We start from the raw sequence: 10,288 nt of genomic DNA, 5'->3' as shown, positions 1-10,288 counted from the left end.
TTGTTGCAGAAACACCACTCTTGTTGCAAGGGGTGGCTGCTTACGTTGCTTTGGTAGATCGGCCGGTTATTAATGTATCAATCCAATGGTCAGCAAGGCGGCGGATCCTTTTTAAATTTCCGTCGGACGCGTAGCGTCGCCAAAAAGAAAACTCAAACTGTTCAAAGTTTTTTTAGGTGAACTATTCAAAGTTGCAACAACAGTCTCCCTCCGAATCAACGGTCCCCCTATCTTCCCCCGTTTAACCCACACGGCGACAGTCGACGGTCACCAGGCGCGGCCGTCGGGTGCTCCCTCCTTCCTGTCCACTTCATTTTTACCCATTTGGAAGCATCTGAGATTCCGGGACGGAAGAGGCCCGGTCCACGTTCCACAGTCTACACTCCACCCCACCCCACCCCACCCACACCGACCGCCCAGCCGCGCGTAGGCAGGTTGCCGCCGCACCGAGCACAGCAGCGCTCGCCCCAGGCCAAACCCGTGGCACCCGCAGCTCGTTTCTGGGGGACGACGAGCGGCGCAACAACGGGCAGAAGGGAAGATAAATGCGTCGCCCTTTCGTATAAAGATAAAGCGTTGGCCCGAGGCAGCAGCAAAGCCGAGCACCGCACCGCACCGCGAAGCCGAGCAAAACCGCGCGCGCGCGCCCGCGTGCATGCGTACTGCAGAGGAATAGAAGGAGAAAGAGGTGGTCACCGCGCCAGGTGATCACCGGCCCGCGGCGGGCGCGCGAGCGTACGACAAGCCGAGCCAGCCCACGGTGCGCGGCGGGGAGGGGAGCTGAGCTTGCGTATCATAATACAGGCGGACGCACCGCAACTACCATTGCAGCCCCCACCGAGAGCCCCGGGTTATTTTTATTCTGCTTCGCCTCCTTCTTCCTCTTGCACGTCTCGCGGGCGGGCGCGGGGCGGGGCGCGGGGAGCGGCCATGTGGACGCCGTCGCGCGGGAGCAACGCGCGGCGGACGGGCCACCGGCGCATCGCGGAGTGCCTCGCGGACGACCAGACCACCAACACCGACACCTCCGACAACGAGTCCTTCACCACCGCCTATGGGGACGAGTTCTTCGCCGGGGGGAGCGGGGGCGGGGGCATGCTCCCGGCATTCCTCGCCGACCAGGGGGACCTGGTGGAGGTCATGCTGGAGCTCGACGAGGAGTCCATGGTGGTGCGCAGCGTCACGCCCACCAGGGCCGCGCTCTACAGCGCCGCCGCGATGCCGCACACGCCGGAGGCGCCGGGGGGCGGCCCCCTCAGCCGCTGCTCCTCGACGTCCTCGCGGATACGGAAGAAGTTCGCGTGGCTGCGGTCGCCGTCCCCCGCGCCCTCGCCCTCGCCGCGCGTGCCCACGCCCGCCGAGCTGCAGCGTGAGGCGGCCATGGCGGCCCGCGAGCGCCGCCGCATCCAGGCGCGGGTCAACCGGTCGCGCGCCGGCGCCAAGCGCGCGCTCAAGGGCCTCCGCTTCATCAGCCGCACCACCGGCTCCCTGGAGGCCGCCGAGCTCTGGCGCCGCGTCGAGGAGCGCTTCAACGCCCTCGCCCACGACGGCCTCCTCTCCCGCGACAACTTCGGCGAATGCATCGGTACACCATCCCACCCCGCTCCGTTCATTACTACTCCCACTCTGTTCCTTTCTTGGCAACAACTGCATTCTGTACCCCCATCCCATTGTGCAATTATTAATGGCGACGATGTTCTTGGCCGTGCCTGTGGATCATCAGGAATGGTGGACTCGAAGGAGTTCGCGGAGGGCATCTTCGACGCGCTGGCGCGGCGGCGGCGGCAGAACCTGGAGCGGATCACCAAGGAGGAGCTCTACGACTTCTGGCTCCAGATCTCCGATCAGAGCTTCGACGCGCGGCTCCAGATCTTCTTCGACATGTAAGCACCACCGGAACCGAATTCCCCACTCATACATTTCCCTTCACCGGATCCCAAGCAACCGCTTTAGTCGGCCATTCCCGGCTTCCGATGCAAGCTCTCGCGTCGCATCCCAGATTCTCGATGCTCATTCTTCTTGTTTTGCCCCAAATTCAATTCAGGGTGGACACCAACGTGGACGGGAGGATAACGAGGGAGGAAGTACAGGAGGTGATGACTTGTTTAAACGCTTTTCCTCGACTCCTTTTGCGCTGTTCATTTCTCCATTACCAGCGCTTAGAAGCTTCTTCTGGGCGCCCAGCTCCAGTTACAGTCACGCTTGCTGTTACTACTTAGTTAGTTAATTACTGCTGCAGTAACTGTCACGGCTTTGCTGTTACTTTCACGTGCTCCGCTGCTGCTTCTGCTTCTGCTTCTGCTTCACTCATCAAGTCCCAAGTAGTAAAAAATTCTCATTGAATAAACTTTGGTCGTCTTCTCCGAGCAGCTGATCGTCCTGAGCGCGTCGGCGAACAAGCTCGCGAAGCTCAAGGAGCAGGCGGAGGAGTACGCGTCGCTCATCATGGAGGAGCTCGACCCGGAGAACCTCGGCTACATTGAGGTGCGTACAATACGTGTACCTGGACGACTTTAATTGTACGCGTTACGTGTACACCAGCTTTGGTCTCGGGACGATGACACGTGTGATGACTTTTGTCTCGGCCGCTCGCTCAGCTGTGGCAGCTGGAGACGCTGCTGCTCCAGCGCGACACGTACATGAACTACAGCCGGCCGCTGAGCACGGCGAGCGGCGCGCAGTGGAGCCAGAACCTCGGCGTCGGCGCCAGCGGGGCCGTGCCGCACGCCGCCAAGGGAGAGGACGACGACGGCAGCGGCCCGCAGACGTGGGGGGAAGAGATGAGGGAGCGGCGGCGCGGGTGGGGCCGCGGCGTGGCCAAGGCGGCGTCGCACGTGCGCGTGGCGGCGGAGGAGAACTGGCGGCGCGCGTGGGTGCTGGCGCTGTGGTTCGCGGCCATGGCGGCGCTGTTCGTGTGGAAGTTCGTGCAGTACCGGCGGACGGCGGCGTTCCAGGTGATGGGGTACTGCCTGCCGACGGCCAAGGGCGCCGCCGAGACGCTTAAGCTCAACATGGCGCTCGTCCTCCTCCCCGTCTGCCGCAACACGCTCACGTGGCTCCGCTCCTCCTGGGCCCGCTTCTTCGTCCCCTTCGACGACAACATCACCTTCCACAAGGTACGTACGTACGCTTGTAACGCTTCTCTCCTCGCCGTCCGATCACTTCTTTCGAGTCGTTATTAGTAACTGAGGTAGACTGGTGGTGGCTACCGTCACCGCGACTCTGACGAGCCGGGTGGTTTGGCCGTCGCCGTCGGCGACGCGGCGCGGTGGTGCGTCGTTTAGCCGGGGGGAGCGTGGCGCGCAATGATTGGCGCGTAACGTGGAACGCCGGCGCTCCTGGATCATGTGTGCCACCCATGTGGTCGCTCGAGTCCTCCTATCACTCCACCCAGTGCTGCCATGGCATGGATGGAGCTATCAGCTATGTGATCCTACTGGAGTGTGGACAGTAGTCAGTGGACGGGCTTAACGTGAACCGGGAGTCCAAACAGAGAAGTCAGTCGTGTCGTGCCCTAAAAGTCCAAGGACTGACAAGCCATTGGCACGCCGGAGTGGAGCTGACCGAATGTGGCGAGCAACGTGCACCAAACGCAGCGCAGGTCGTAACAAAAGAAATCTTTGTCTGTTTACTCCGTTTCAGATGATCGCGACGGCGATCGTGGTGGGGATCACGCTGCACGCGGGGAACCATCTGGCGTGCGACTTCCCGCGGGTGATCGCGTCGGGGCCGGAGGAGTACCGGCTGGTGGCGGGCGCGTTCGGCGCGTCCAAGCCGACGTACGGGCGGCTCATCTCCGGGGTGGAGGGCGTGACGGGCATCGCCATGGTGGTGCTCATGACCGTCTCCTTCACCCTGGCCACCCACCCTTTCCGCAAGGGCGAGAAGGAGGCGTCCGCGTCCCGGCTGCCGGCGCCCCTCAACCGCCTCGCCGGCTTCAACGCCTTCTGGTACTCCCACCACCTCCTCGGCATCGTCTACCTGCTCCTCCTCGCCCACGGCTACTTCCTCTTCCTCGTCCGCCGCTGGTACGAGAAAACGGTACGTGCCCACTCACGTTTTTTTCATTCATTCAAGTATACGTAGCTTTCGCGAGGCCGACGGTGCTCTGGTCCGCGCCGTCGCAAAGCTCTCTGCCCGCCCGTGCGCGCGCGCTCGGTCGCTTTATTCGCGAACGCCGTTGTCGAGCGGTTTGGTTCTGTTCTCTTCGGCCTAGTGGTGCTTTACGTTGCCATCTTCACTTTATATTTCTGATGATGAGGAAACGTGTTGCCATCTTCTAGAAAACGGATCGATCGATCGTGTCACGCTCTCTCCTCTCGCGGTCCGTCTCGCTCACGCTCTGCCCCGCGCGCCCTTACACGCGCCCATCAGACCCGGAGCAACCCTTGCCGACTTGCCGTTACTCGTGACAGGAACCGTGCGCCAAGAAAAGAAATAAGAATGTTGAGAGGATCGTGCCTCTTCCTCGAAAAAGTCCGTCCATGTGACGTGACTCCAACAGTAAATAGAAGGCGTGACCGAGATAAGTATTACTAATATATTTTCCATTCATCGGAAGGAGAATACTCGTTAGTCTGAACATGGTGGCTGCCTGCATGTGGGGGTACTACTGGTGCTAGACGATTTAAGTATTGATGTCGGTGGCCACCGGGGTCAAACCAGAGGCGAGCCGTGCAATGCAATGACAGCCCAGCTATTCCGTGCACCGCCCTGTAGTGCATGTACCCCGATGGGGTCGGCATGGTCAATCTGTCCGGTTAGGATCATAAATGTGGGCCGCGTTCGACGACTTGGTGCGAGGTAGGCAGACGAAGATCGAGACGGTAGCTGTGTACCACACGTACTAGGTGTGTGGCAGCTGACGCGCGGTGCCACGGCCCACTGATGTGTGTCGGTAGGAGTCTGAGGTTCTCGATCCATGACGAATGGATCCAACTGTGCTGCTGACTGCCGAGCCATTCCGGTCTGCGCCCGTCTCCTACTCTCCTTGTGCACTACTAGGTCGTGTTGCCAGCCCCCTGCAATGTTGACGTCGCCGGAGCACCATCTCATCATAGAAACTGAAGCATAGTTCATGCCCGAACCAATAATATACTACAGTACTACTTGGTGTGATATCTAGTACTACCCTACCATCACGCATGTGTACCACTATGATAAACATGGTTAGGAAACGCAGATAAGATAAGAGTTTCGTTGATCATGGTCCTATGTTTGCTGGTGGATCTAGCCATGATCGCTTTACAGCAGGCAAGCAGGCAGGGCGTTTTGTTTTGTATTGGGTGCTGAAATGGGTGACCATCGCTAGTAACACTAATCATCAAGATAGAGTATAGATTAGATCTGTCTATTAATGCCATGAATAGCCGTAAGTTGCTTTACAGAAGGAAGCACTGTTGCCAGTACTGGAGTGGAGTGGAGTGGAGTGGTAGCACTCCACAAAATAAATCTCCCATCCATAATCCATTCATTCATCACCGAATAACATGGGCAGATCCATCACCAATAAATGGACAACTAGGCATCATCCTAAAGCCCAACGACTTTACTACCCCACCCTGCACGAGCGAGCGAGAGGCGGTCACAAACTGCTCACGACCATCTTACTAATTACCACCACCCCACATAATGATCCACCACCCCAAATCTGCAAGTGATCGATCGATGATCAACGCTGCCTTAGCCTTTAAGCTTACGATGATGAACTCTGCCTTGGCCTTGGCTCCAAGCACTGACAAGTAGTAGTAGTAGTATGACACTGTTGCTTTTCCTTATTTTCTTCCTTTCCTCCATATCTGGGGCGCCACATTGTCAAAGGCGCCATTAGCTTTGACCCCAGATCACATGGCGCTCAAAGATAGTATATTCCCGCCCACCTACTGCCCCCGGCCGCGACGACGCGACGAACGGCACCGACCGGCCGGCCGGTGCCGCTTTCCTCCCTCCACATTTGCCACGAACTCCTCATCACTTCCGTCCATGGACATGTGGACGCTGCCTCGGACCTTTCCCCCATTACGGACGCCACTAATTTTGGCTTGCTCGGTGCCCATTACCATCTCACCCAACTCTGAATTATGGCTAGGATAAGATTAAGTACTTTTTCCCTGGTGGCTTTGCTTTGTAAATGGGTAGTATGCTTGTACTACGTGACCAGTGACCCCCACTCGAGACTTGAGAGCAATGTGAATGAAGGCGAGAATGGCACATTGTACGTACTCACATGCTGTGCGGTTGCGGCAGCGTTTCAAAATTATTGCCGTGCTACCGGGGCCAAGGGGCTGAGTTGTAAAGGCAGGGCAGGGGACGGATGGTCATGGGGTGGGGTGGGGGTGGCATCTCTCTAGGGATCGGATCCGATTAAAGAGGCTGTCTAGCAGCTAGTGAAAGGCAAAAGAAGAAGACACAGACAGAGAGAGAGGCCTCGAATCGCGTGACGGTGAAACTTCCCGTGCAATCCATCCATGGGAGGGAGTGTGCGCGGCAGCAGCAGTCGGCACGGGGTCTCACGAACTGCTTTCCTTCTTTTCCTTTCCGCTGGGCATTTTTGTAGTGGGAGCCATCCGCCGCTGCCCGCTGCGTTCTCTGATGCACTTTGCGATCTCCAAATGCTTTTCACAATGTGCTTCTCTGAATTTTTCTCTGCTACTAGATAGAGAGTCAGTGGCACGTTTAACCAGTTTGAGACACATGGGGGTAGGATTTTGCTGCAGGCAGGTAAGTGCCATTTGCACACTAATACTAAGAAGGTTCAGCTGTCAGAGAGGAAACCCATGTTCAGCACGTTCTTGGTGGTTATACTCGCAACAGTACAAGCCTACGTGTTTGCTAAGCTGAATTCTAGCGATATTATATCCGTAGGTTTTTAAACTCACCCTGTCGCGCCATTCTAGAAGCACCAAGGAATCTGACAGCTGCCAACTCGAGTGGCTTGATTTTTTCTTCTAACATATTGTCTACGAAGTCTCGTTTGGAGCATTACCATGTGCGAATTTCTACTCAGAAACAGTGTCATGTGGAAACAGCGGTGTTTGTAACCCGCCATGACTTCTGCACTACGCTCAATCATTGCAACGGCTGGCTCTTGTTTGGAGCATTCAGTGTTGCGTTGGTGATAATCGTAGCAGCCCGCTGACATGGTGTGATTGATCTCTTGGTGTTTTCAGACATGGATGTACATTTCTGTCCCTCTGCTGCTCTATGTCGGCGAAAGGATGCTGCGAGCCTTGCGGTCGAATGCTCACCCTGTCAAAATCCTCAAGGTAAGTAGTAGGTAGCAGAATTATATTCCTGATGATTATAAGTGGGCGGATTTCTTAGATGCTGCGAGTATCCAGCACTATCTTCCGTCGATAAAAAAAACGATCAAAAGAAGATGCACCACTAATATGATAATTGTGTGCTACTGCTCAATTTTTGCACAGATGAACCTTGTCTTCAGGCACCAAGTGCCTTCACACACACACCACTACTATTAATGGATTGGTTGGTGTGTGATAAGACTAAAACAGATCCATCAACATCTGGAAACAATTTCTAAAAATGGTCAATGTTGTGTTGGTCTTGTGGGATACAAATGATATTGCCACTACTAAAACAAAATCATCTGCAGTGGAATATAGCCTCTACTTGAGCATTTCTGTCCTTTTCAAATTGGCTGTCCCTTTCTATCAGCCTCCTTATATAAAAGTTCCACGATTTCGGGTTGATTGTTCATTAGTTTATTCTTCACTGAGGGCTCCTCTGCCTGATGTAGTATCAAATTTCTTTTTTTTTGTCTCTGAATCAAGGTTTAATCATTACTACTGGCATTAATAAGATTATCTGATTTATGAGTTTCAAATAATTGTTTACTATATGGTTTTAGGGTTTTAAATGTTATTCTGAAATTTATATAGGACATGATGTACACACAATATTCATGCATGTTCTTATAGAAACTTGATTCACTCAGGTATTGCTTCTACCTGGAAGTGTACTGACAATACAAATGTCAAAGCCCTACGGATTTCGATATAGGAGTGGACAATATATCTTTCTTCAGTGCCCGATGATCTCTCCATTTGAATGGTGTGTATAGCCTTCTTTTGTTTCTCTGCTTGGCCTAGTTTTTAGCACAGCAATTCACCTTGCTTCTGCTCTGTTTTTCTTCTTCAGGCATCCTTTCTCCATCACCTCAGCTCCTGGAGATGACTACCTCGCTGTTCACATTCGCACAAACGGAGACTGGACGCAAGAGCTCAAGCGCATATTTGTCGAGAACTACTTCTCGCCGCACATGAACAGAAGAACTTCATTCAGCGAGTTAGGCGCGGCAGAACCTAGACCCACTCCCGCACCAAAATTGCTCGTTGATGGTCCATATGGCGCGCCTGCACAGGATTTCAGAAACTACGATGTTCTGCTTCTAGTAGGCCTTGGAATTGGAGCAACACCGTTCATAAGCATTCTAAAGGACCTACTTAACAATATTAAGCTAGCTGATGAGCTGATGGTATTTGCTTCAACCTATTTTGTTTGCATTTTGGCAGTTCCCTGAGATTAAGCTTATTACATGATTTTCTGTAACTATTAGGACTTGGCAATGGAGACTACTCAAACTAGTAGGTCTGAAGACAGTGCCAACAGCTTCAGTGTCTCAACAGCTAGCAGCAACAGGAAGAGATCATATAGAACAAGCCGCGCACATTTTTACTGGGTTACTCGCGAGCCCATGTCATTTGAATGGTTCAAAGGAGTGATGAATGAGGTTGCCGAAATGGACAAGAAGGTAGGAGTGCATGCCTTCCTTTTACAGATCGCCCAGCAATGTTTTTTACTTTACTGATGATGAACTACTCGTCATGCAATCTTAACCAGGGTGTCATAGAGTTGCACAATTATCTTACGAGCGTGTACGAGGAGCGTGATGCACGAACAACTCTGTTGTCGATGGTCCAAGCTCTAAACCATGCCAAACATGGTGTCGACATCGTGTCGGGCACCAGGGTAAACTTGCTTTCTTACAGTTAATGGATCACAAATATTCACCATATAGGCACGAGTATATAAATAAATGGAAAGCCTCCTTTTCTCTAAGGAGGAACCGACACACAAACTATCCGATGATTAGCTTGTGTTTTCATGTCTGCCTGACATCTGCTGTGCACTTGACAGGTGAGGACACACTTTGCCAGGCCAAACTGGAGGGAAGTCTTCACCAAAATCGCAGCTAAGCAGCCGAATTCAACAGTTGGTATGATCTTTCTTGCATCAGTTGATATCAGCAACAATATTCCTAAAATCAAGTGACGTCCATCGATCGACTCCACACATTCACTTGCTCACCAAGGATCATTGTGATTCGTGCAGGAGTGTTCTACTGTGGCGCGCCGACGCTGGCCAAAGAACTGAAGAACCTGTCGCACGAGATGAGCCACAAGACGTCGACGCGCTTCCATTTCCACAAGGAGTACTTCTGATGGGAAGAAGCATTGTTCTTCTGATCTGCATAGCGTTAGGCACCGGTAAAGAAGAAGGAATTTTTTGCACAGAAGCAAAGCAAACTGACCTCTCTCTCTTCCTGATCTGGAACTGTACATAGTATAAAGAAGAACAGCCTGTTAGGGGAGGGTAGTTAGTGCCATTTATATATTATTAACAAAAAAGAAAGTAAAGCAAGGCTGCTGTATCCAAAAGGAGAAGGAAGGAGGCAGGGTAAAGAGTTGGGTTAAATTTCAGATATACTAATATACATGTACACAGTATAGTTTTAGGTAGTTACGTATGAAATGCTAGCTAAAGCATATTTACAAGGGCCGGAGGCTGCCATTCTGAATGTAAATCTTCCGGGCATTCATTCATGTGTGCATCTGTGCCTGTCGGCTGCTGATAATAAACTATTCGGGAATGCGATCTTCTATGATGGAGTACGGGAAATGAGAAGAAAGCTGGGAAATGTTAATGGGGAACTTTCCCTTGGGGAGGTTCAGGGAACACCCACACAGCTATTGGATCCAGATCACGCGGATGGCAACAACAACAAAATAGCTAGCAGTTTTCTGCATTACATGGCAGTTTTCTCTTTCGATCATGGCAAGTCCTGGTTAAAACAGCATGTGAAGTTGCCTCTTTTGTGGGGTCAGGGGTGCATGTAAAGTTGCCATGGCAACTTCAGTTCAAATTGCATGACAATTTGAGCGTTTGTTGGGAAGACGCTCCCAGGAAATGTTCGCCAGATATTGGTGTATAGAAAGATATAATGGAAAAGTGGGAGCGAGCAATATGGAACAACTGGCCGAGTGAG

General features: G+C 53.1%; 1 protein-coding gene across 2 annotated transcripts; it reads left to right on the top strand.

The window, feature by feature from the left end:
• Nucleotides 1-587: 587 nt before the first annotated feature.
• LOC119309490 (respiratory burst oxidase homolog protein E-like) lies at nt 588-9,902 on the top strand. Of its 2 annotated transcripts, XM_037585480.1 has the most exons (13): nt 588-1,585; nt 1,724-1,883; nt 2,045-2,093; nt 2,371-2,484; nt 2,598-3,116; nt 3,643-4,041; nt 7,170-7,265; nt 7,958-8,073; nt 8,161-8,497; nt 8,579-8,773; nt 8,863-8,991; nt 9,160-9,238; nt 9,355-9,902. In XM_037585480.1, exons 1-13 carry the CDS (start codon nt 931-933, stop codon nt 9,462-9,464), a joined length of 2,958 nt encoding a protein of 985 aa, XP_037441377.1. In that variant the 5' UTR covers nt 588-930; the 3' UTR covers nt 9,465-9,902. The 2 variants fall into 2 exon arrangements, with proteins under 2 accessions (XP_037441377.1, XP_037441378.1); XM_037585481.1 differs by lacking the exon at nt 3,643-4,041.
• The last annotated feature ends 386 nt before the right edge of the window (nt 9,903-10,288 follow it).

The sequence above is a fragment of the Triticum dicoccoides genome, chromosome 5B (assembly GCF_002162155.2).
Source record: "Triticum dicoccoides isolate Atlit2015 ecotype Zavitan chromosome 5B, WEW_v2.0, whole genome shotgun sequence".
Lineage (NCBI taxonomy): Eukaryota > Viridiplantae > Streptophyta > Magnoliopsida > Poales > Poaceae > Triticum > Triticum dicoccoides.
The sequence above is the reverse complement of the archived record's forward strand: the minus strand, read 5'-3'. Positions and strand labels throughout refer to the sequence as shown.